At 47.9% G+C, this 26,014-nt stretch overlaps 1 protein-coding gene across 1 annotated transcript in view; it reads left to right on the forward strand.

Moving 5' to 3' along the window:
* LOC124005266 (roundabout homolog 1-like) overlaps positions 1 to 26,014 on the forward strand; it is a 485,264-nt gene that overhangs the window by 406,923 nt on the left and 52,327 nt on the right. The window contains 3 exon segments of the mRNA XM_046314363.1: positions 2,949 to 3,070; positions 11,212 to 11,383; positions 22,304 to 22,507. Coding sequence (XP_046170319.1) covers positions 2,949 to 3,070; positions 11,212 to 11,383; positions 22,304 to 22,507 — 498 coding nt within the window.

Here is a 26,014-nt window from a genome sequence, read left to right on the forward strand (position 1 = left end):
CAGTGTGTGAGGACAGACAGTGTGTGTTACTGTTGTAACAGTGTGTGAGGAGAGACAGTGTGTGTTACTGTTGTAACAGTGTGTGTGGACAGACAGTGTGTGTTACTGTTGTAACAGTGTGTGGGGACAGACAGTGTGTGTTACTGTTGTAACAGTGTGTGGGGACAGACAGTGTGTGTTACTGTTGTAACAGTGTGTGAGGAGAGAGCAGACAGTGTGTGTTACTGTTGTAACAGTGTGTGAGGAGAGAGCAGACAGTGTGTGTTACTGTTGTAACAGTGTGTGAGGAGAGAGCAGACAGTGTGTGTTACTGTTGTAACAGTGTGTGTTACTGTTGTAACAGTGTGTGTTACTGTTGTAGCAGTGTGTGTTACTGTTGTAGCAGTGTGTGTTACTGTTGTAGCAGTGTGTGTTACTGTTGTAACAGTGTGTGTTACTGTTGTAGCAGTGTGTGTTACTGTTGTAACAGTGTGTGTTACTGTTGTAGCAGTGTGTGTTACTGTTGTAGCAGTGTGTGTTACTGTTGTAACAGTGTGTGTTACTGTTGTAGCAGTGTGTGTTACTGTTGGAACAGTGTGTGTTACTGTTGTACCAGTGTGTGTTACTGTTGTAACAGTGTGTGTTACTGTTGAAGCAGTGTGTGTTACTGTTGTAGCAGTGTGTGTTACTGTTGTAACAGTGTGTGTTACTGTTGAAGCAGTGTGTGTTACTGTTGTAGCAGTGTGTGTTACTGTTGTAACAGTGTGTGTTACTGTTGTAGCAGTGTGTGTTACTGTTGTAACAGTGTGTGTTACTGTTGTAACAGTGTGTGTTACTGTTGTAGCAGTGTGTGTTACTGTTGTAACAGTGTGTGTTACTGTTGTAGCAGTGTGTGTTACTGTTGTAACAGTGTGTGAGGACAGACAGTGTGTGTTACTGTTGTAACAGTGTGTGAGGAGAGAGCAGACAGTGTGTGTTACTGTTGTAACAGTGTGTGAGGACAGACAGTGTGTGTTACTGTTGTAACAGTGTGTGAGGACAGACAGTGTGTGTTACTGTTGTAACAGTGTGTGAGGAGAGACAGTGTGTGTTACTGTTGTAACAGTGTGTGTGGACAGACAGTGTGTGTTACTGTTGTAACAGTGTGTGGGGACAGACAGTGTGTGTTACTGTTGTAACAGTGTGTGGGGACAGACAGTGTGTGTTACTGTTGTAACAGTGTGTGAGGAGAGAGCAGACAGTGTGTGTTACTGTTGTAACAGTGTGTGAGGAGAGAGCAGACAGTGTGTGTTACTGTTGTAACAGTGTGTGAGGAGAGAGCAGACAGTGTGTGTTACTGTTGTAACAGTGTGTGAGGAGAGAGCAGACAGTGTGTGTTACTGTTGTAACAGTGTGTGGGGACAGACAGTGTGTGTTACTGTTGTAACAGTGTGTGTTACTGTTGTAACAGTGTGTGTTACTGTTGTAACAGTGTGTGTTACTGTTGTAACAGTGTGTGTTCCTGTTGTAACAGTGTGTGTTCCTGTTGTAACAGTGTGTGTTACTGTTGTAACAGTGTGTGTTACTGTTGTAACAGTGTGTGTTCCTGTTGTAACAGTGTGTGTTACTGTTGTAACAGTGTGTGTTACTGTTGTAACAGTGTGTGTTGTAACAGTGTGTGTTCCTGTTGTAACAGTGTGTGTTCCTGTTGTAACAGTGTGTGTTACTGTTGTAACAGTGTGTGTTACTGTTGTAACAGTGTGTGTTACTGTTGTAACAGTGTGTGTTGTAACAGTGTGTGTTACTGTTGTAACAGTGTGTGTTACTGTTGTAACAGTGTGTGTTACTGTTGTAACAGTGTGTGTTACTGTTGTAACAGTGTGTGTTCCTGTTGTAACAGTGTGTGTTACTGTTGTTTGTAACAGTGTGTGTTACTGTTGTAACAGTGTGTGTTACTGTTGTTTGTAACAGTGTGTGTTACTGTTGTTTGTAACAGTGTGTGTTCCTGTTGTAACAGTGTGTGTTCCTGTTGTAACAGTGTGTGTTCCTGTTGTAACAGTGTGTGTTACTGTTGTAACAGTGTGTGTTCCTGTTGTAACAGTGTGTGTTACTGTTGTAACAGTGCGTGTTACTGTTGTAACAGTGTGTGTTCCTGTTGTAACAGTGTGTGTTCCTGTTGTAACAGTGCGTGTTACTGTTGTAACAGTGTGTGTTACTGTTGTAACAGTGCGTGTTACTGTTGTAACAGTGTGTGTTACTGTTGTGACAGTGTGTGTTACTGTTGTAACAGTGCGTGTTACTGTTGTAACAGTGTGTGTTACTGTTGTAACAGTGTGTGTTACTGTTGTAACAGTGTGTGTTCCTGTTGTAACAGTGTGTGTTCCTGTTGTAACAGTGTGTGTTACTGTTGTAACAGTGTGTGTTACTGTTGTAACAGTGTGTGTTACTGTTGTTTGTAACAGTGTGTGTTACTGTTGTGACAGTGTGTGTTACTGTTGTAACAGTGCGTGTTACTGTTGTAACAGTGTGTGTTACTGTTGTAACAGTGTGTGTTACTGTTGTAACAGTGTGTGTTCCTGTTGTAACAGTGTGTGTTACTGTTGTAACAGTGTGTGTTACTGTTGTAACAGTGTGTGTTACTGTTGTTGTAACAGTGTGTGTTACTGTTGTAACAGTGTGTGTTACTGTTGTAACAGTGTGTGTTCCTGTTGTAACAGTGTGTGTTACTGTTGTAGCGGTGTGTGTTCCTGTTGTAACAGTGTGTGTTCCTGTTGTAACAGTGTGTGTTACTGTTGTAACAGTGTGTGTTACTGTTGTAACAGTGTGTGTTACTGTTGTAACAGTGTGTGTTCCTGTTGTAACAGTGTGTGTTACTGTTGTAACAGTGTGTGTTACTGTTGTAACAGTGTGTGTTACTGTTGTAACAGTGTGTGTTACTGTTGATGGTGTATTACATTAACGTGTTATTGTGTCCATCTGTCTGTCCCCAGCTCCCAGTGCAGCCCCTCGTGGGGTTACCGTCTCAGAGAGCGGGGACAATGGGACCGCCATTGTGGTGTCCTGGCAACCGCCTCCAGAGGAGGAGCAGAATGGGGTGGTCCAGGAGTACAAGGTGAGAACACTGGCAGGGACTCCCAAATTCCCCCTACATACTCTGAGAGTGGTCAAAGGTAGTGTACTGGGCTACAGTAGTGTACTAAGGTAGTGTAGGTAGGATATATCTACTATAACAACATGTTGATCTGTAGGATATATCTACTCTAACAACTTGTTGATCTGTAGGATATATCTACTATAACAACATGTTGGTCTGTAGGATATATCTACTATAACAACATGTTGATCTGTAGGATATATCTACTATAACAACATGTTGGTCTATAGGATATATCTACTATAACAACTTGTTGATCTGTAGGATATATCTACTCTAACAACATGTTGGTCTGTAGGATATATCTACTATAACAACATGTTGGTCTGTAGGATATATCTACTATAACAACATGTTGGTCTGTAGGATATATCTACTATAACAACATGTTGGTCTGTAGGATATATCTACTATAACAACATGTTGGTCTGTAGGATATATCCACTATAACAACATGTTGGTCTGTAGGATTTATCTACTATAACAACATGTTGGTCTGTAGGATATATCTACTATAACAACATGTTGGTCTGTAGGTTGTATCTACTATAACAACATTTACATTTACATTTACATTTAAGTCATTTAGCAGACGCTCTTATCCAGAGCGACTTACAAATTGGTGCATTCACCTTATGACATCCAGTGGGACAGTCACTTAACAATAGTGCATCTAAAACTTAGGGGGGGTGGGGTGAGAGGGATTACTTAACCTATCCTAGGTATTCCTTAAAGAGGTGGGGTTTCAGGTGTCTCCGGAAGGTGGTGATTGACTCCGCTGTCCTGGCGTCGTGAGGGAGTTTGTTCCACCATTGGGGGGCCAGGGCAGCGAACAGTTTTGACTGGGCTGAGCGGGAGCTGTACTTCCTCAGTGGTAGGGAGGCGAGCAGGCCAGAGGTGGATGAACGCAGTGCCCTTGTTTGGGTGTAGGGCCTGATCAGAGCCTGGAGGTACTGAGGTGCCGTTCCCCTCACAGCTCCGTAGGCAAGCACCATGGTCTTGTAGCGGATGCGAGCTTCAACTGGAAGCCAGTGGAGAGAACGGAGGAGCGGGGTGACGTGAGAGAACTTGGGAAGGTTGAACACCAGACGGGCTGCGGCGTTCTGGATGAGTTGAAGGGGTTTAATGGCACAGGCAGGGAGCCCAGCCAACAGCGAGTTGCAGTAATCCAGACGGGAGATGACAAGTGCCTGGATTAGGACCTGCGCCGCTTCCTGTGTGAGGCAGGGTCGTACTCTGCGGATGTTGTAGAGCATGAACCTACAGGAACGGGCCACCGCCTTGATGTTAGTTGAGAACGACAGGGTGTTGTCCAGGATCACACCAAGGTTCTTGGCGCTCTGGGAGGAGGACACAGTGGAGTTGTCAACCGTGATGGCGAGATCATGGAACGGGCAGTCCTTCCCCGGGAGGAAGAGCAGCTCCGTCTTGCCGAGGTTCAGCTTGAGGTGGTGATCCGTCATCCACACTGATATGTCTGCCAGACATGCAGAGATGCGATTCGCCACCTGGTCATCAGAAGGGGGAAAGGAGAAGATTAATTGTGTGTCGTCTGCATAGCAATGATAAGAGAGACCATGTGAGGTTATGACAGAGCCAAGTGACTTGGTGTATAGCGAGAATAGGAGAGGGCCAAGAACAGAGCCCTGGGGGACACCAGTGGTGAGAGCGCGTGGTGAGGAGACAGATTCTCGCCACGCCACCTGGTAGGAGCGACCTGTCAGGTAGGACGCAATCCAAGCGTGGGCCGCGCCGGAGATGCCCAACTCGGAGAGGGTGGAGAGGAGGATCTGATGGTTCACAGTATCGAAGGCAGCCGATAGATCTAGAAGGATGAGAGCAGAGGAGAGAGAGTTAGCTTTAGCAGTGCGGAGCGCCTCCGTGATACAGAGGAGAGCAGTCTCAGTTGAATGACTAGTCTTGAAACCTGACTGATTTGGATCAAGAAGGTCATTCAGAGAGAGAAAGCGGGAGAGCTGGCCAAGGACGGCACGTTCAAGAGTTTTGGAGAGAAAAGAAAGAAGGGATACTGGTCTGTAATTGTTGACATCGGAGGGATCGAGTGTAGGTTTTTTCAGAAGGGGTGCAACTCTCGCTCTCTTGAAGACGGAAGGGACGTAGCCAACGGTCAGGGATGAGTTGATGAGCGAGGTGAGGTAAGGGAGAAGGTCTCCGGAAATGGTCTGGAGAAGAGAGGAGGGGATAGGGTCAAGCGGGCAGGTTGTTGGGCGGCCGGCCGTCACAAGACGCGAGATTTCATCTGGAGAGAGAGGGGAGAAAGAGGTCAGAGCATAGGGTAGGGCAGTGTGAGCAGAACCAGCGGTGTCGTTTGACTTAGCAAACGAGGATCGGATGTCGTCGACCTTCTTTTCAAAATGGTTGACGAAGTCATCTGCAGAGAGGGAGGAGGGGGGGAGGGGGCGGAGGATTCAGGAGGGAGGAGAAGGTGGCAAAGAGCTTCCTAGGGTTAGAGGCAGAAGCTTGGAATTTAGCGTGGTAGAAAGTGGCTTTAGCAGCAGAGACAGAGGAGGAAAATGTAGAGAGGAGGGAGTGAAAGGATGCCAGGTCCGCAGGGAGGCGAGTTTTCCTCCATTTCCGCTCGGCTGCCCGGAGCCCTGTTCTGTGAGCTCGCAATGAGTCATCGAGCCACGGAGCGGGAGGGGAGGACCGAGCCGGCCTGGAGGATAGGGGACATAGAGAGTCAAGGGATGCAGAGAGGGAGGAGAGGAGGGTTGAGGAGGCAGAATCAGGAGATAGGTGGGAGAAGGTATTGGTGGGAGAACATGTTGGTCTGTAGGATATATCTACTATAACAACATGTTGGTCTTGGTCTATAGGATAATACTACTATAACAACATGTTGGTCTGTAGGATATATCTACTATAACAACATGTTGGTCTGTAGGATATATCTACTATAACAACATGTTGGTCTGTAGGATATATCTACTATAACAACATGTTGGTCTGTAGGGTATATCTACTCTAACAACATGTTGATCTATAGGATATATCTACTATAACAACATGTTGGTCTGTATGATATATCTATTATAACAACATGTTGATTTGTAGGATGTATCTACTATAACAACATGTTGGTCTGTAGGATATATCTACTATAACAACATGTTGGTCTGTATGATATATCTATTATAACAACATGTTGATTTGTAGGATGTATCTACTATAACAACATGTTGGTCTGTAGGATATATCTACTATGACAACATGTTGGTCTGTAGGATATATCTACTATAACAACATGTTGGTCTGTAGGATATATCTACTATAACAACATGTTGGTCTGTAGGGTATATCTACTATAACAACATGTTGGTCTGTAGGGTATATCTACTATAACAACATGTTGGTCTGTAGGATATATCTACTATAACAACATGTTGGACTGTAGGATATATCTACTATAACAACATGTTGGACTGTAGGATATATCTACTATAACAACATGTTGGACTGTAGGATATATCTACTATAACAACATGTTGGTCTGTAGGGTATATCTACTGTAGCACCATATAAATATTTGTAGCATAGAGTGAGACAAAGGAGATACAGACGGTATGATAATGGTATGATAATAATATGTCATGGTATGATAATAATATGTAATGGTATGATAATAATATGTAATGGTATGATAATAATATGTCATGGTATGATAATAATATGTCATGGTATGATAATAATATGTCATGGTATGATAATAATATGTAATGGTATGATAATAATATGTAATGGTATGATAATAATATGTCATGGTATGATATTAATATGTAATGGTATGATAATAATATGTCATGGTATGATATTAATATGTAATGGTATGATAATAATATGTCATGGTATGATATTAATATGTAATGGTATGATAATAATATGTCATGGTATGATATTAATATGTAATGGTATGATAATAATATGTCATGGTATGATACATAGTTAGAGTTAGGTTATCTTCTTCTTTTGTGCCTGGTGATCTCAGGTGTAGAAGAGACAGTAGGATGTTACTGTGTGTTGGCGGTTGGAAATGGTTGTGAAACAGTGTCATCTTGTGGACTAGATAGATGTATACTATGTCTGAGTTGTCCTGGAAGGCTCTCTCTATTCCTTAGTGCAGGGGAATTCAACTCTTACCCTACGAGGTCCAGAGCCTGCTGGTTTTCTTAAGAATGGGACGGGGGGGGGGGGGATTGCCCACTGGGCACAGATGTAATTTCATCGTCTCTTCCAGATTGATTCAACATAATTCCATTGAAAAGACGTGCAAACAGCATTGATTTCAATTTGAGGGCCTAAGTGGATTATTATTATTCACCAGTAGGCTACTCAAGGTCAATAGACTACCTGATGTATTATCTATACAGCCATACATTATAGCCCTATATTATAGCCATACGTTATACCCATACATTATAGCCATACATTATACCCATGTATTGTATCCATACATTATAGCCATACATTTTATCCATACATTATAGACACACATTCTAACCATACATTGTATCCATACATTAAAGCCCTACATTATAGCCATACATTGTATCAATACATTATAGCTATACATTATGTACATCATTATAGCCCTACATTATAGCCACACATTATATCCATACATTGTATCCATATATTTTAGCCCTGCATTACAGCCATACATTATATCCATGCATTGCATCCATTATATCCTTACATTTTATCCAGTCATTGTATCCATACATTATATCCATACATCGGATCCATACATTATAGACAAAGATTGTACCAATACATTATAGCCCTACATTAAAGCCATACATTATAGACATACAGTATAGCCATACATTAAATCAATTTGTTAAAGCCATAAACTGATCCATACATTATTGGCAGACATTATATCCAGTCATTGTATCCATGCATTAAAGCCATACATTGTAGCCCTACATTATATCCTTACATTATATACATACATTGGATCCATACATTATAGCCCTACATTATAGGCAAAGATTGTATCCATACATTATAGCCCTGTATTAAAGCTATACATTATATCCATACATCATAGACCTACAGTATAGCCATAAACTCTATCCATACATTATAGGTGTAACGGTGTTCTTCGTTTGTTGAAAGAGAGTCGGACCGGAATGCAGCACCCCTACTCAGCCGCAATCCCAATAACTACAAAACCCCAATACGAAATACCACAAAATAACACTATGACCAAGGCGTGACAATAGGCATACAGTATTGCCATACATTATATCCATACATTATAGCCATAAACTAATCCATACATTATTGGCATATAATATATCCATACATTATAGCCTTACACTATATCCATACATTGTATCCATACATCTCTCGGCCCTCTCCTCCACACACCCCTCTCTTTGCCCTCTCCTCCATACACCCCTCTCTCTGCCCTCTCCTCCATACACCCTCCTCTCTCTGCACTCTCCTCCACACCCTCCTCTCTCTGCCCTCTCCTCCAATCTCTGCCCTCTCCTCCACACCCTCCGCTCTCTGCCCTCTCCTCCTCTCTCTTCCCTCACCTCCACACACTCTCCTCTCTCTGCCATCTCCTCCACACACCCTCCTCTCTCTGCCTTCTCATCCACACCCTCCGCTCTCTGCCCTCTCCTCCTCTCTCTTCCCTCACCTCCACACACTCTCCTCTCTCTGCCATCTCCTCCACACACCCTCCTCTCTCTGCCTTCTCATCCACACCCTCCTCTCTCTGCCTTCTCATCCACACCCTCCTCTCTCTGCCTTCTCATCCACACCCTCCTCTCTCTGCCTTCTCATCCACACCCTCCTCTCTCTGCCTTCTCATCCACACCCTCCGCTCTCTGCCTTCTCCTCCACACCCTCCTCTCTCTGCCCTCTCCTCCTCTCTCTGCCCTCTCCTCCACTCTGCCCTCTCCTCCACACACCCTCCTCTCTCTGCCCTCTCCTCCTCTCTCTGCCCTCTCCTCCTCTCTCTGCCCTCTCCTCCACACCCTCCTCTCTCTGCCCTCTCCTCCTCTCTCTGCCCTCTCCTCCACACACCCTCCTCTCTCTGCCTTCTCCTCCACACCCTCCTCTCTCTGCCCTCTCCTCCTCTCTCTGCCCTCTCCTCCTCTCTCTGCCCTCTCCTCCACACACCCTCCTCTCTCTGCCCTCTCCTCCTCTCTCTGCCCTCTCCTCCACACCCTCCTCTCTGTGTCCACACCTCAGTATGTTTTTTATTGCCCCCTCTCTGCGGCCAGCACACTCCTCATATAACATGCTGTGTGAGTACGGCCATTTTAATTGGAAAGGTTTTTTTTGTCACAGGGAATGTAGTTTAGTGATGGAAGGGGAGATACTGCACAGTCTGTTTAAAAGTTAAGCCACTGTTCATTTTCCAGGTAAATGTTTCCTGGCGATACGGTATAGAGTAATTTCATGGTTGTTAAATCCGACGCGGGGAGCGTTCCTCGGTTATTACTGCATCTCGTCCCTAGCGGCACTTCTACCAACCACAATTCCTCAAACAGCCACACAGGCTTCTGGGGCTTTCCAATACCTACCTACCTACTTACTTACTTACTTACTTACTTACTTACTTACTCACTCACTCACTCACTCACTCACTCACTCACTCACTCACTCACTCACTCACTCACTCACTCACTCACTCACTCACTCACTCACTCACTCACTCACTCACTCACTCACTCACTCACTCACTCACTCACTCACTCATTCACACACACACACACACACACACACACACACACACACACACACACACACACACACACACACACACACACACACACACACACACACACACACACACACACACACACACACACACACACACACACACACACACACACACACACACACACACACACACACACACACACACACACACACACACACACACACACAAATTATCTTATGGGAGGGGGGTGTTGGGATGTTGGGGTTAGCCAGGTTCAAGATGTTGGGGTTAGCCAGGTTCAAGATGTTGGGGTTAGCCAGGTTAAATATGTTGGGATTAGCCAGGTTAAAGATGTTGAGATTAGCCAGGTTAAATATGTTGGGGTTAGCCAAGTTCAAGATGTTGGGGTTGGCCAGGTTAAATATGTTGGGGTTAGCCAGGTTCAAGATGTTTGGGTTAGCCAGGTTCAAGATGTTGGGGTTAGCCAAGTTCAAGATGTTGGGGTTGGCCAGGTTAAAGATGTTGGGGTTAGCCAGGTTCATGATGTTGGGGTTAGCCAGGTTCATGATGTTGGGGTTAGCCAGGTTCATGATGTTGGGGTTAGCCAGGTTAAAGATGTTGAGGTTAGCCAGGTTCAGGTTGTTGGGGTTAGCCAGGTTTGAGATGTTGGGGTTAGCCATCCTCACACTGAGGTGAATGTATGAAGCTCTATGTGACCCTGGATTGAGTTAGCCTGAGAGAGCCCTGGATTGCGTTAGCCTGAGAGAGCCCTGGATTGAGTTAGCCTGATAGAGCCCTGGGTTGAGTTAACCTGAGAGAGCCCTGGATTGCGTTAGCCTGAGAGAGCCCTGGATTGCGTTAGCCTGAGAGAGCCCTGGATTGCGTTAGCCTGATAGAGCCCTGGGTTGAGTTAACCTGAGAGAGCCCTGGATTGAGTTAACCTGAGAGAGCCCTGGATTGAGTTAACCTGAGAGAGCCCTGGATTGAGTTAGCCTGATAGAGCCCTGGGTTGAGTTAACCTGAGAGAGCCCTGGATTGAGTTAACCTGAGAGAGCCCTCTCTCCTCCCTGTGAGTGGCTGCCAGTCCTGAGCTGCTGCTGCAGTAGGATTATGGAGGTGATTACTAATCCACACTTTGTTTTTCATGGGGTTAAGGTTCACTCACTGAGGCAGGGGGTTATGGCTACCACAGATAATACTGACTCTGTGTGGAACACACACCAAAAAAAACAGAAAAATGTGTCCCAGTATTTTTATATGTGGAATACTAGGGTGGCATAGTTCAATCTGCACTGTGTGCTGAAATGTTGCTTTAGCATCAACCAGCAACTTGACATACTTGTCACACCACCATCAGAACACAGTTATAAGATCTTCTCTCTCTGTGTCCGGTCAGATCTGGTGTTTGGGGAATGAGAGCAGATACCATATCAACCGTACGGTGGACGGCTCTACCTTCTCCTTGCTGATACCCATCCTGGCTCCAGGGATCCGTTACAGTGTGGAGGTCGCAGCCAGCACTGGGGCAGGCCAAGGGGTCAAGTCTGACGTCACCTTCTTCCAGATAGGTGAGTGGAGGAGGACTCTGGTCTGCAGTTCTCTGCAGGAGTTCCAAGTACAATTATTCTCCCTCAGGTGGAAGAGGAGGAAGAGGAGAGACATGTCCTTCTTCTATGTGTCCTCACTTGTTAACTTGGTACAGCGTGGATTCCAAGGCTTACTGCCTAATAATTTCCCCACCTTCTTCAACCGCAACGGCTGGAATATAGTCAATGGACATTTTGTAGTATTGACTTCCCTTTAATCTCAGTCTGAAGAGCACACTAATCCGCGTTTTCAGTTGTCATATGAATGTTAAAGGAGTATTATGTCATCGTTCCATTCCTTCGTGCCCCTGCCTGCTCTCCTGTTCTGTCTAGAACAGTGGTTAGATGTGTAATTGAAATGATTACCGTACCAATTATACCCACGTCAGCCCTCATAAACAATCCTTGATGAGCCTGACTGACAGTGACACTCATAATGATCATCTATTTTAATGCGTGTTTACCACTCTGTCAGTGTACAGCCTCAACAGTTTCCACCTGAGTGACATTGTGAGGAAACGTTACATGAGATTCCTGCTTGTCCGCTCCACCCTGCTGTGCTCTGCTCTGCTCCGTTCTGTTCTCCATTCAAGGAAATCAAATCAAATAAAAATCAAATCAAATTTTATTTGTCACATACACATGGTTAGCAGATGTTAATGCGAGTGTAGCGAAATGCTTGTGCTTCTAGTTCCGACAATGCTGTGATAACCAACAAGTAATCTAACTAACAATTCCAAAACTACTGTCTTATACACAGTGTAAGAGGATAAGGAACATGTACATAAGGATATATGAATGAGTGATGGTACAGAGCAGCATACAGTAGATGGTATCGAGTACAGTATATACATATGAGATGAGTGTGTAGACAAAGTAAACAAAGTGGCATAGTTAAAGTGGCTAGTGATACATGTGTTACATAAGGATGCAGTCGATGATGTAGAGTACAGTATATACATATGCATATGAGATGAATAATGTAGGGTAAGTAACATTATATAAGGTAGCATTGTTTAAAGTGGCTAGTGATATATTTACATCATTTCCCATCAATTCCCATTATTAAAATGGCTGGAGTTGGGTCAGTGTCAATGGCAGTGTGTTGGCAGCAGCCACTCAGTGTTAGTGGTGGCTGTTTAACAGTCTGATGGCCTTGAGATAGAAGCTGTTTTTCAGTCTCTCGGTCCCAGCTTTGATGCACCTGTACTGACCTCGCCTTCTGGATGATAGCGGGGTGAACAGGCAGTGGTTCGGGTGGTTGATGTCCTTGATGATCTTTATGGCCTTCCTGTAACAACGGGTGGTGTAGGTGTCCTCGAGGGCAGGTAGTTTGCCCCCGGTGATGCGTTGTGCAGTCCTCACTACCCTCTGGAGAGCCTTACGGTTGAGGGCGGAGCAGTTGCCGTACCAGGCGGTGATACAGCCCGCCAGGATGCTCTCGATTGTGCATCTGTAGAAGTTTGTGAGTGCTTTTGGTGACAAGCCGAATTTCTTCAGCCTCCTGAGGTTGAATAGGCGCTGCTGCGCCTTCTTCACGACGCTGTCAGTGTGAGTGGACCAATTCAGTTTGTCTGTGATGTGTATGCCGAGGAACTTAAAACTAGCTACCCTCTCCACTACTGTTCCATCGATGTGGATAGGGGGGTGTTCCCTCTGCTGTTTCCTGAAGTCCACAATCATCTCCTTAGTTTTGTTGACGTTGAGTGTGAGGTTATTTTCCTGACACCACACTCCGAGGGCCCTCACCTCCTCCCTGTAGGCCGTCTCGTCGTTGTTGGTAATCAAGCCTACCACAGTTGTGTCGTCCGCAAACTTGATGATTGAGTTGGAGGCGTGCGTGGCCACGCAGTCGTGGGTGAACAGGGAGTACAGGAGAGGGCTCAGAACGCACCCTTGTGGGGTCCCCGTGTTGAGGATCAGCGGGGAGGAGATGTTGTTGCCTACCCTCACCACCTGGGGGCGGCCCGTCAGGAAGTCCAGTACCCAGTTGCACAGGGCGGGGTCGAGACCCAGGGTCTCGAGCTTGATGACGAGCTTGGAGGGTACTATGGTGTTGAATGCCGAGCTGTAGTCGATGAACAGCATTCTCACATAGGTATTCCTCTTGTCCAGGTGGGTTAGGGCAGTGTGCAGTGTGGTTGAGATTGCATCGTCTGTGGACCTATTTGGGCGGTAAGCAAATTGGAGTGGGTCTAGGGTGTCAGGTAGGGTGGAGGTGATATGGTCCTTGACTAGTCTCTCAAAGCACTTCATGATGACGGAAGTGAGTGCTACGGGGCGGTAGTCGTTTAGCTCAGTTACCTTAGCTTTCTTGGGAACAGGAACAATGGTGGCCCTCTTGAAGCATGTGGGAACAGCAGACTGGTATAGGGATTGATTGAATATGTCCGTAAACACACCGGCCAGCTGGTCTGCGCATGCTCTGAGGGCGCGGCTGGGGATGCCGTCTGGGCCTGCAGCCTTGCGAGGGTTAACACGTTTAAATGTCTTACTCACCTCGGCTGCAGTGAAGGAGAGACCGCATATTTCCGTTGCAGGCCGTGTCAGTGGCACTGTATTGTCCTCAAAGCGGGCAAAAAAGTTATTTTGTCTGCCTGGGAGCAAGACATCCTGGTCCGTGACTGGGCTGGATTTCATCTTGTAGTCCGTGATTGACTGTAGACCCTGCCACATGCCTCTTATGTCTGAGCCATTGAATTGAGATTCCACTTTGTCTCTGTACTGACGCTTAGCTTGTTTAATAGCCTTACGGAGGGAATAGCTGCACTGTTTGTATTCAGTCATGTTGCCAGACACCTTGCCCTGATTAAAAGCAGTGGTTCGCGCTTTCAGTTTCACGCGAATGCTGCCATCAATCCACGGTTTCTGGTTAGGGAATGTTTTTATCGTTGCTATGGGAACGACATCTTCGACGCACGTTCTAATGAACTCGCACACCGAATCAGCGTATTCGTCAATATTCCCATCTGACGCAATACGAAACATGTCCCAGTCCACGTGATGGAAGCAGTCTTGGAGTGTAGAGTCAGCTTGGTCGGACCAGCGTTGGACAGACCTCAGCGTGGGAGCCTCTTGTTTTAATTTCTGCCTGTAGGCAGGGATCAGCAATATGGAGTCGTGGTCAGCTTTTCCGAAAGGGGGGCGGGGCGAGGCCTTATATGCGTCGCGGAAGTTAGAGTAACAATGATCCAAGGTTTTACCACCCCTGGTTGCGCAATCGATATGCTGATAAAATTTAGGGACTCTTGTTTTCAGATTGGCTTTGTTAAAATCCCCAGCTACAATGAATGCAGCCTCCGGATAAATGTTTTCCAGTTTGCAAAGAGTTAAATAAAGTTCGTTCAGAGCCATCGATGTGTCTGCTTGGGGGGGATATATACGGCTGTGATTATAATCGAAGAGAATTCTCTTGGAAGATAATGCGGTCTACATTTGATTGTGAGGAATTCTAAATCAGGTGAACAGAAGGATTTGAGTTCCTGTATGTTTCCTTCATCACACCATGTCCCGTTAGTCATGAGTCATACGCCCCCGCCACTCTTCTTACCAGAGAGATGTTTGTTTCTGTCGGCGCGATGCGTGGAGAAACCCGTTGGCTGCACCGCCCTGGATAGCGTTTTCCCAGTGAGCCATGTCTCCGTAAAGCAAAGAACGTTGCAGTCTCTGATGTCCCTCTGGAATGCCACCCTTGCTCGGATTTCATCAACCTTGTTGTCGAGAGACTGGACATTGGCAAGAAGAATACTGGGAAGTGGTGCGCGATGTGCCCTTTTTCAGAGTCTGACCAGAACACCGCCGCGTTTCCCTCTTTTTCGGAGTCGTTTCCTTGGGTCGCTGCATGCGATCCATTCCGTTGTCCTGTTTGTAAGGCAGAACACAGGATCCGCGTCGCGGAAAACATATTCTTGGTCGTACTGATGGTGAGTTGACGCTGATCTTATATTCAGTAGTTCTTCTCGACTGTATGTAATGAAACCTAAGATGACCTGGGGTACCAATGTAAGAAATAACACGTAAAAAAAACAAAAAACTGCATAGTTTCCTAGGAACGCGAAGCGAGGCGGCCATCTCAGTCGGCGCCGGAAGTACACAAGGAGGCAATGTTCTAGTGTTTAACAAGAGCAATAAACCAGGAACTTTAGCACAAGTGTGTGTTTTGTGATGGCATGTTTTTATTTAACCCTTTATTAACTTGCCTGTCAAGATCACGGTACTGGAGGGGCTGGAAGATCCAATGTAGCACGTCAGTCAGTCCTGCCTTTACGTCCTTACACAGGATCCATTATAGCTACATGGGATGAATATAATTCAGTCTTCCCTCTTATAGCCCAGGCTATTTAAAATCCTACGTTAGAATACTCCACAGATCTGAGCTGCCACAAATCTGCTCACGGTAAAGGAGGAATAAATGATAACAACATGAAACAGCAGTGCAGAGTCCTTGGTAGAGGGGCAGCTGTGTGTCTGTGTGTGTTAAAGTGGGATGTGATGGGCATGGAGAAGCAGGAAGCTGTGTGCTTGGTAGAGGGACAGCTGTGTGTCTGTGTGTGTTAAAGTGGGCTGTGATGGGCATGGAGAAGGGCAGCTGTGTGTCTGTGTGTGTTAAAGTGGGCTGTGATGGGCATAGAGAAGCAGGAAGCTGTGTGCTTGGTAGAGGGACAGCTGTGTGTCTGTGTGTGTTAAAGTGGGCTGTGATGGGCATGGAGAAGCAGGAAGCTGTGTGTTTGGTAGAGGGGCAGCTGTGTGTCTGTGTGTGTTAAAGTGGGCTGTGATGGGCATGGAGAAGCAGGAAGCTGTGTGCTTGGTAGAGGGGCAGCTGTGTGTCTGTGTGTGTTAAAGTGGGCTGTGATGGGCATGGAGAAGGGCAGCTGTGTGTCTGTGTGTGTTAAAGTGGGCTGTGATGGGCATAGAGAAGCAGGAAGCTGTGTGCTTGGTAGAGGGACAGCTGTGTGTCTGTGTGTGTTAAAGTGGGCTGTGATGGGCATGGAGAAGCAGGAAGCTGTGTGCTTGGTAGAGGGGCAGCTGTGTGTCTGTGTGTGTTAAAGTGGGCTGTGATGGGCATGGAGAAGCAGGAAGCTGTGTGCTTGGTAGAGGGGCAGCTGTGTGTCTGTGTGTGTTAAAGTGGGCTGTGATGGGCATGGAGAAGCAGGAAGCTGTGTGCTTGGTAGAGGGGCAGCTGTGTGTCTGTGTGTGTTAAAGTGGGCTGTGATGGGCATGGAGAAGCAGGAAGCTGTGTGCTTGGTAGAGGGGCAGCTGTGTGTCTGTGTGTGTTAAAGTGGGCTGTGATGGGCATGGAGAAGCAGGAAGCTGTGTGCTTGGTAGAGGGGCAGCTGTGTGTCTGTGTGTGTTAAAGTGGGCTGTGATGGGCATGGATAAGCAGGAAGCTGTGTGCTTGGTAGAGGGACAGCTGTGTGTCTGTGTTGTGTAAAGTGGGATGCGATGGGCATGGAGAAGCAGGAAGCTGTGTGCTTGGTAGAGGGACAGCTGTGTGTCTGTGTTGTGTAAAGTGGGCTGTGATGGGCATGGAGAAGCAGGAAGCTGTGTGCTTGGTAGAGGGACAGCTGTGTGTCTGTGTTGTGTACAGTGGGCTGTGATGGGCATGGAGAAGCAGGAAGCTGTGTGCTTGGTAGAGGGACAGCTGTGAGTCTGTGTTGTGTAAAGTGGGCTGTGATGGGCATGGAGAAGCAGGAAGCTGTGTGCTTGGTAGAGGGACAGCTGTGTGTCTGTGTTGTGTAAAGTGGGCTGTGATGGGCATGGAGAAGCATGAAGCTGTGTGCTTGGTAAAGGGACAGCTGTGTGTCTGTGTTGTGTAAAGTGGGCTGTGATGGGCATGGAGAAGCAGGAAGCTGTGTGCTTGGTAGAGGGACAGCTGTGTGTCTGTGTTGTGTAAAGTGGGCTGTGATGGGCATGGAGAAGCAGGAAGCTGTGTGCTTGGTAGAGGGACAGCTGTGTGTCTGTGTTGTGTAAAGTAGGCTGTGATGGGCATGGAGAAGCAGGAAGCTGTGTGCTTGGTAGAGGGACAGCTGTGTGTCTGTGTTGTGTAAAGTGGGCTGTGATGGGCATGGAGAAGCAGGAAGCTGTGTGCTTGGTAGAGGGGCAGCTGTGTGTCTGTGTGTGTTAAAGTGGGCTGTGATGGGCATGGAGAAGCAGGAAGCTGTGTGCTTGGTAGAGGGGCAGCTGTGTGTCTGTGTGTGTTAAAGTGGGCTGTGATGGGCATGGAGAAGCAGGAATCTGTGTGCTTGGTAGAGGGACAGCTGTGTGTCTGTGTTGTGTAAAGTGGGCTGTGATGGGCATGGAGAAGCAGGAAGCTGTGTGCTTGGTAGAGGGACAGCTGTGTGTCTGTGTTGTGTAAAGTGGGCTGTGATGGGCATGGAGAAGCTGGAAGCTGTGTGCTTGGTAGAGGGACAGCTGTGTGTCTGTGTTGTGTAAAGTGGGCTGTGATGGGCATGGAGAAGCAGGAAGTTGTGTGCTTGGTAGAGGGACAGCTGTGTGTCTGTGTTGTGTAAAGTGGGCTGTGATGGGCATGGAGAAGCATGAAGCTGTGTGCTTGGTAAAGGGACAGCTGTGTGTCTGTGTTGTGTAAAGTGGGCTGTGATGGGCATGGAGAAGCAGGAAGCTGTGTGCTTGGTAGAGGGACAGCTGTGTGTCTGTGTTGTGTAAAGTGGGCTGTGATGGGCATGGAGAAGCAGGAAGCTGTGTGCTTGGTAGAGGGACAGCTGTGTGTCTGTGTTGTGTAAAGTAGGCTGTGATGGGCATGGAGAAGCAGGAAGCTGTGTGCTTGGTAGAGGGACAGCTGTGTGTCTGTGTTGTGTAAAGTGGGCTGTGATGGGCATGGAGAAGCAGGAAGCTGTGTGCTTGGTAGAGGGGCAGCTGTGTGTCTGTGTGTGTTAAAGTGGGCTGTGATGGGCATGGAGAAGCAGGAAGCTGTGTGCTTGGTAGAGGGGCAGCTGTGTGTCTGTGTGTGTTAAAGTGGGCTGTGATGGGCATGGAGAAGCAGGAATCTGTGTGCTTGGTAGAGGGGTAGCTGTGTGTCTGTGTGTGTTAAAGTGGGCTGTGATGGGCATGGAGAAGCAGGAAGCTGTGTGCTTGGTAGAGGGGCAGCTGTGTGTCTGTGTGTGTTAAAGTGGGCTGTGATGGGCATGGAGAAGCAGGAAGCTGTGTGCTTGGTAGAGGGACAGCTGTGAGTCTGTGTTGTGTAAAGTGGGCTGTGATGGGCATGGAGAAGCAGGAAGCTGTGTGCTTGGTAGAGGGACAGCTGTGTGTCTGTGTTGTGTAAAGTGGGCTGTGATGGGCATGGAGAAGCAGGAAGCTGTGTGCTTGGTAGAGGGACAGCTGTGTGTCTGTGTTGTGTAAAGTGGGCTGTGATGGGCATGGAGAAGCAGGAAGCTGTGTGCTTGGTAGAGGGACAGCTGTGTGTCTGTGTTGTGTAAAGTGGGCTGTGATGGGCATGGAGAAGCAGGAAGCTGTGTGCTTGGTAGATCGACAGCTGTGTGTCTGTGTTGTGTAAAGTGGGCTGTGATGGGCATGGAGAAGCAGGAAGCTGTGTGCTTGGTAGAGGGACAACTGTGTGTCTGTGTTGTGTAAAGTGGGCTGGGATGGGCATGGAGAAGCAGGAAGCTGTGACTGATACCATTTCTTTCACTTGAGGACTTCCATCGGCGCCTGTTGAGTGTAGAAACGCGCCTGCGGGACCAGCGCTTCACCCTAATGCATTTGTCACACTTTGGACTTGTTTGTGTCATGGCACAGCAGCCCAGATACCTGTAAAGTCCCTGAGGATTGTTTAGTCACAGTCGTACTCTGCTTCCCTCCTCAGAGGAACAGGCATGAAATCCACATAGTAGTGGGGGAGGAGAGACAAGAGAGAGAGGGGGAGAGAGAGATAGAGAGGAGGAGAGAGGGAGAGAGAGAGAGAGAGAGAGGGAGAGGGAGGGAGAGGGAGGGAGAGAGAGAGAGAGAGAGAGAGAGAGGGGGGAGGGAGAGAGAGAGAGAGAGAGAGAGAGAGAGAGAGAGAGAGAGAGAGAGAGAGAGAGAGAGAGAGAGAGAGAGGGAGAGAGGGAGAGAGGGAGAGAGGGAGAGAGGGAGAGAGGGAGAGAGGGAGAGAGGGAGAGAGGGAGAGAGGGAGAGAGAGAGAGAGAGAGAGAGAGAGAGAGGAACTTTGGGAGATCCGTTTGCCTCTGACAGAGTGAGTCTGTAAATATTAAAGTGGTTGCAACATAAAACAAGAGAGAGAGGGGGAGAGAGAGATAGAGAGAAAGAGAGAGGGAGAGAGATGGAGAGAGAGAGAGAGGGATAGAGGGAGAGAGAGAGAGAGAGAGAGAGAGAGAGAGAGAGAGAGAGAGAGAGAGAGAGAGAGAGAGAGAGAGAGAGAGAGAGAGAGAGAGAGAGAGACAGAGAGGGAGAGAGAGGGATAGAGGGAGAGAGAGGGAGAGAGAGAGAGAGAGAGAGAGAGAGAGAGAGAGAGAGAGAGAGAGAGAAAGAGAGACGGAGAGAGAGAGAGATAGAGAGGAACTTTGGGAGATCCGTTTGCCTCTGACAGAGTGAGTCTGTAAATATTAAAGTGGTTGCAACATAAAACAAGAGAGAGAGAAAAAAGAGATGAAGAAAGTTAGAAACCAAGTTGAACATGAAGAAATTGCTTAGGGGAGACAAATGAGCACTCTTTCATGTGAGGCAATGGAGAGAAACACGGAGAGACTAGGCACATGAAGAAAACAGGCCTTTGTAGTGTGATCACTTGTTCTGACAGCTCATTTTGAGTAGTAGAGAAGTAGCAACAGAAAGACATACCCAAGTTGCACATTTAAGTGCTATAGTGTGCTAATGACTAGTACTATGTTTATATTAGTACTACTGTGACCTCATTCGGTGTACTAATAACTCATAGAATATTGCTCAGTGTGTGGTCATACTTCTTTAAGTCTTCCTGGGTGTGTGGAACATTCCAGGTAGTGTGCTTCCTGGTTCAACTCTGATACGAATAGATCATGTTTAAATCTCCTGGGTTGAGACCTTTTGTCTATTGATCTGCTATTGTTGACTGGGCTCCGTTCTGGGTTCTGAAAGCCTTTTGTAATGCAGCGAGCCCGCTCCATCTCTGCAGCTCCACAGCCCAGCCGTACACTCATCTGCAGAGAAGAAAGAAGTCTTTTGTGTGTTCGAAGAAAAGAGAACGTTCATATTTCTGCCCTTCGCTGACTTCATGTAGCTTTTTCTACCCCCTCCTTCATATCTTTCCCCGTCTCAGGCTTTTCCACTCGTTCTGAAGTTTTGCAGCGGTCTAAGGCACTGCATCTCAGTGCTAGAGGTGTCACTGCAGACCCTGGTTTGATCCCAGGGTGTATCACAACCGGCAGTGATTGGGAGTCCCATAGGGTGGAGTCGTCCTGGTTTGGCCAGGGGTAGGCTGTTATTGTAAATAACAAGTTGCTCTTAACGGACTTGCCTAGTTAAATAAAGGTTAAATAAACATTTTAAAATGATCATGTTAAGAATAACTTTCTTCTCTTTCTCCTTTCTTTACTGCTTCCCATTTCCTCCCTTGTTCCTCCTTTGTTCCCATTTCCTCCCTTCCTTTTTCCTCCCTTGTTCTTTCCTGTGCACTTTCCGCCTCTGACACTCGACCTGCTCTCGCCCTCTGTCATTCCTGACCGTCTCCCTTCACTCCTCCTTTCCGCCTCTGACACTCGACCTGCTCTCGCCCTCTGTCATTCCTGACCGTCTCCCTTCACTCCTCCTTTCCGCCTCTGACACTCGACCTGCTCTCGCCCTCTGTCATTCCTGACCGTCTCCCTTCACTCCTCCTTTCTGCCTCTGACACTCGACCTGCTCTCGCCCTCTGTCATTCCTGACCGTCTCCCTTAACTCCTCCTTTCTGCCTCTGACACTCGACCTGCTCTCGCCCTCTGTCATTCCTGACCGTCTCCCTTCACTCCTCCTTTCTGCCTCTGACACTCGACCTGCTCTCGCCCTCTGTCATTCCTGACCGTCTCCCTTCACTCCTCCTTTCTGCCTCTGACACTCGACCTGCTCTCGCCCTCTGTCATTCCTGACCGTCTCCCTTCACTCCTCCTTTCCGCCTCTGACACTCGACCTGCTCTCGCCCTCTGTCATTCCTGACCGTCTCCCTTCACTCCTCCTTTCTGCCTCTGACACTCGACCTGCTCTCGCCCTCTGTCATTCCTGACCGTCTCCCATTCTCCCAATCCATTCTTTCCATCTTCACCATCTCTTACTGTCCCCTCTCTGCCTTTAAATCCCCATTCCATCACTGTCTCTTTCCTCTTCCTCTCATCTCCTCACCCTGTACCCCTCTCCTCACCCTGTACCCCTCTCCTCACCCTGTTCCCCTCTCCTCACCCTGTACCCCTCTTCTCACCCTGTACCCCTCTCCTCACCCTGTACCCATCTGCTCACTCTGTACCCCTCTCCTCACTCTGTACCCCTCTCCTTACCCTGTACCCCTCTCCTCACCCTGTACCCCTCTCCTCACCCTGTACCCCTCTCCTCACCATTCTCTCCCCCTCTTTTTCTCTTACCCTTTCCTATTCCTGCCCTCTCTTCTCTCACCTCCTCACCCTCCACCATCCCATCCTCTCTACCCCTCTCCTCTTACCTCCTCACTCTCCACTATCCTGTCCTCTCCTGTCCTCTCCTGTCCTCTCCTCTCCTCTCCTCTCCTCTCCTCTCCTCTCCTCTCCTCTCCTCTCCTCTCCTCTCCTCTCCTCTCCTCTCCTCTCCTCTCCTCTCCTCTCCTCTCCTCTCCTCTCCTCTCCTCTCCTCTCCTCTCCTCTCTCACCTCTCACCTCTCACCTCTCACCTCTCACCTCTCACCTCTCACTTCCTCATCCTCCACCTCTATTTCACCCTTCTTAAATTGCATCCTCTCTCCCCCTGTAGACTCATCGGGGCGTATGACGGAGGGTGTGTTGGAGCCAGAGAACACCCTGTCCCAGCAGATCAGCGAGGTGGTGAAGCAGCCGGCCTTCATAGCAGGGATAGGAGCGGCCTGTTGGATCATCCTCATGGTGTTCAGTATCTGGCTCTACCGACAGCGTAAGAAGAGGAATGGCCTCAGCACTAACTACGCAGGCATCCGCAAGGGTCAGTACAACATGCCTCATCTAATGGCAGCACACTGGAATCACGTGCTCAAAGTGTCCTCAAGTACTGATCTAGAATCAGGCTAACAAACACCAAATGGAATAGTTAATAGGATGAAGAATAGAATAGCTTGTCTTGTATCAGTGATTAAGGGGCATTGTGTGATTCCTACTACTACTCCATCCATGTAGGGACTCTCATCTGAGCTCTCAATTGCAGCCCTCCATCCCCTCCGTCTCCCCAGCAATCCCTCCGTCCTACCCAGCAATCCATCCATCCCCTCCGTCCCCTCCATCTCCTCTGTCCCCCCAGCAATCCATCCATCCACTCCGTCCCCTCCGTCCCCTCCATCTCCTCTGTCCCCTCAACAATCCCTCCGTCCCACCCAGCAATCCATCCATCCCCTGCGTCCCCTCCATCCCCTCTGTCCCCCCAGCAATCCCTCAGTCCCCTCCGTCCCCTCCATCCCCTCCATCCCCTCAGCAATCCATCAGTCCCCTTCGTCCCCTCCATCCCCTCAGCAATCCCTCAGTCCCCTCCGTCCCCTCCATCCCCTCCGTCCACCCAGCAATCCCTCAGTCTCCTCCGTCCCCTCCATCCCCTCTGTCCCCCAGCAATCCCTCAGTCCCCTCCGTCCCTCCATCCCCTCCATCCCCTCAGCAATCCCTCAGTCCCCTCCGTCCCCTCCATCCCCTCCGTCCCCCCAGCAATCCCTCAGTCCCCTCCATCCCCTCAGTCCCCTCCATCCCCTCAGGAATCCCTCCATCCCCTCCGTCCTCTCAGCAATCCCTCAGTCCCCTCCATCCCCTCAGGAATCCCTCCATCCCCTCCGTCCTCTCAGCAATCCCTCAGTCCCCTCCATCCCCTCAGGAATCCCTCCATCCCCTCAGTCCCCTCCATCCCCTCAGTCCTCTCCATCCCCTCAGGAATCCCTCCATCCCCTCAGGAATCCCTCCATCCCCTCAGGAATCCCTCCTCTCATATGAAAGTCTTGCATCATACAGTGCCATTTGAGGTGAGGTGAGGTCTATCATCTGAAAATAGTCCCTAGTACTTTGAGAAATTTTAAAGCCCTTGAACATCTGCAGGTGAAAAATGGACCTGTCTCCTGCAGTGGTGTCTTTCTATTCTGTTTCATATTTCCCTCTCTCTGATCCTGCCAGGGTGTTTTTGTGTGTGTAGTTCTTCTTTTGAAGTGCATCTTCCGGTCCCACCAGTTTCTGTTAGCAGTTCCCATCGGAATGTGTCTGGGAAGACAGAACAACCTGCTACGACGAGCATAAATCAAGGAGAAACTAAAAAATGTTAAGCTTGAAGTATACTTTTATAATAGTTTTCAGTGAAAGCCTTTGATGCAAATGACTGTTAGAGTTTGAAACATTGTGTCATACTGTTGCAAGACATTCCTTACCATACCACTGTGTTTTTCATTCTCTATCCAGAGGCTCTGTGCTCTCTAGGAGAGGACACTGCTTACCTCATCTGCAGTGGGTTTACCTGTTTACCTGACAGGGTTCAGTACATGCCAAACCTCTGCCCACAATAGTTTAAGGATTTAAAGGCTCTCATTTCTGTGCTGCCTGGTTTAATATGTGGCTGGCTGCAGGCGATGCAGCTGCTGCCTGCCCCATTCCCTCCCCAAACCCCTACCTCCTTCTGCTGGGCTCAGGTACACTGTTGACTGCCAGGGTCAGGAGAGGTACACCATTCAACATAGAGACAATATACTGGTTGAAGTCTGACTCGACCTCTGTCATACTGATACTGACTATTGGGAGTCATGGAAACCTGGACTCATCTAGAAACTCTGTCCTTGCTTTGGAAAACCTTTGTTTCTGGCCTTGGTGGTTCATACCTTGGAGCTCTATCATAGTTGAACATTAATATGGGTTTATAGTGAACATACTGGAGTTTGGTATCTCTACAGACTTACATAACTTACAGCAGAGGCCTTGATTTGCAAGGAATAAGGTCTCTATGTATATCTTGGATGCTGACTGCATTGTGTGCTACAGTAGTGTGATTAAGTTCTGCTCTGTGTTGCTATGGTGAGACAGATGAAGGTCCCAGGGTTGGTCATCTTCATGGGAAAGGATTGTGTGGTATGTTAAAAATAAATCAGTGCCCACATGTTATGCCCACATACAATAATTTTAATACAAGAACAGCCTGGCCTCAAGGGTGATCAGTTTCAGCCAATGAGCAGTCATTTTGACTGCAAGTCCTGACAGTGTAATACATATATTCAATATATGCTTCCACAAAAATAATATTTTGGTTGTTAGAATTAGAATATAAAGATGCCTTTTTTCAAAGAAAACAATAGCATTTTCATTAGTTTATGTTACTGTAGAATATCTGCTGCCGGGTACTCAGGTGTAAAGTCACTGATATCAAAGGGCAGTCAGAGCGGAACTTGTAGCCACACTGTAGGACCTCTGAAGACTTGGTGAGAACAGTAATCTGCTGTGCCCGGATGCTGGACAGAGAGAGCCTACTGTAGAGGCTGAGGTTGGGAGGGAGAGAGGCTACTGTAGAGGCTAAGGTTGGGAGAGAGAGAGGCTACTGTAGAGGCTAAGGTTGGGAGAGAGAGGGGATACTGTAGAGACTGAGGTTGGGAGAGAGAGAGGCTACTGTAGAGGCTGAGGTTGGTAGAGAGAGAGAAGCTACTGTAGAGGCTAAGGTTGGGAGAGAGAGGGGATACTGTAGAGACTGAGGTTGGAGAGAGAGGGGATACTGTAGAGGCTGAGGTTGGTAGAGAGAGAGAAGCTACTGTAGAGGCTGAGGTTGGGAGAGAGAGCCTACTGTAGAGGCTGAGGTTGGGAGAGAGAGGGGATACTGTAGAGACTGAGGTTGGAGAGAGAGGGGATACTGTAGAGGCTGAGGTTGGTAGAGAGAGAGAAGCTACTGTAGAGGCTGAGGTTGGGAGAGAGAGAGAGGCTACTGTAGAGACTGCGGTTGGAGAGAGAGGGGATACTGTAGAGGCTGAGGTTGGTAGAGAGAGAGAAGCTACTGTAGAGCCTGAGGTTAGTAGAGAGAGAGGTTACTGTTGAGGCTGAGGTTGGTAGAGAGAGAGGCTACTGTAGAGGCTGAAGTTGGTAGAGAGAGAGGCTACTGTAGAGGCTGAGGTTGGTAGATAGAGAGAGAAGCTACTGTAGTGGCTGAGGTTGGTAGAGAGAGAGGCTACTGTAGAGGCTGAGGTTGGTAGAGAGAGGGGATACTGTAGAGGCTGAGGTTGGTAGAGAGAGAGCGAAGCTACTGTAGAGCCTGAGGTTGGTAGAGAGAGAGGTTACTGTAGAGACTGAGGTTGGTAGAGAGAGAGAGCCTACTGTAGAGGCTGAGATTGGTAGAGAGAGAGGCTGCTGTAGAGGCTGAGGTTGGTAGAGAGAGAGGCTCCTGTAGAGGCTGAGGTTGGTAGAGAGAGAGAGAGGCTGCTGTAGAGGCTGAGGTTGGTAGAGAGAGAGGCTTCTGTAGAGGATGAGGTTGGTAGAGAGAGAGAGGCTACTG

This window comes from Oncorhynchus gorbuscha, linkage group LG19, assembly GCF_021184085.1.
Source record: "Oncorhynchus gorbuscha isolate QuinsamMale2020 ecotype Even-year linkage group LG19, OgorEven_v1.0, whole genome shotgun sequence".
Classification (NCBI taxonomy): Eukaryota; Metazoa; Chordata; class Actinopteri; order Salmoniformes; family Salmonidae; genus Oncorhynchus; species Oncorhynchus gorbuscha.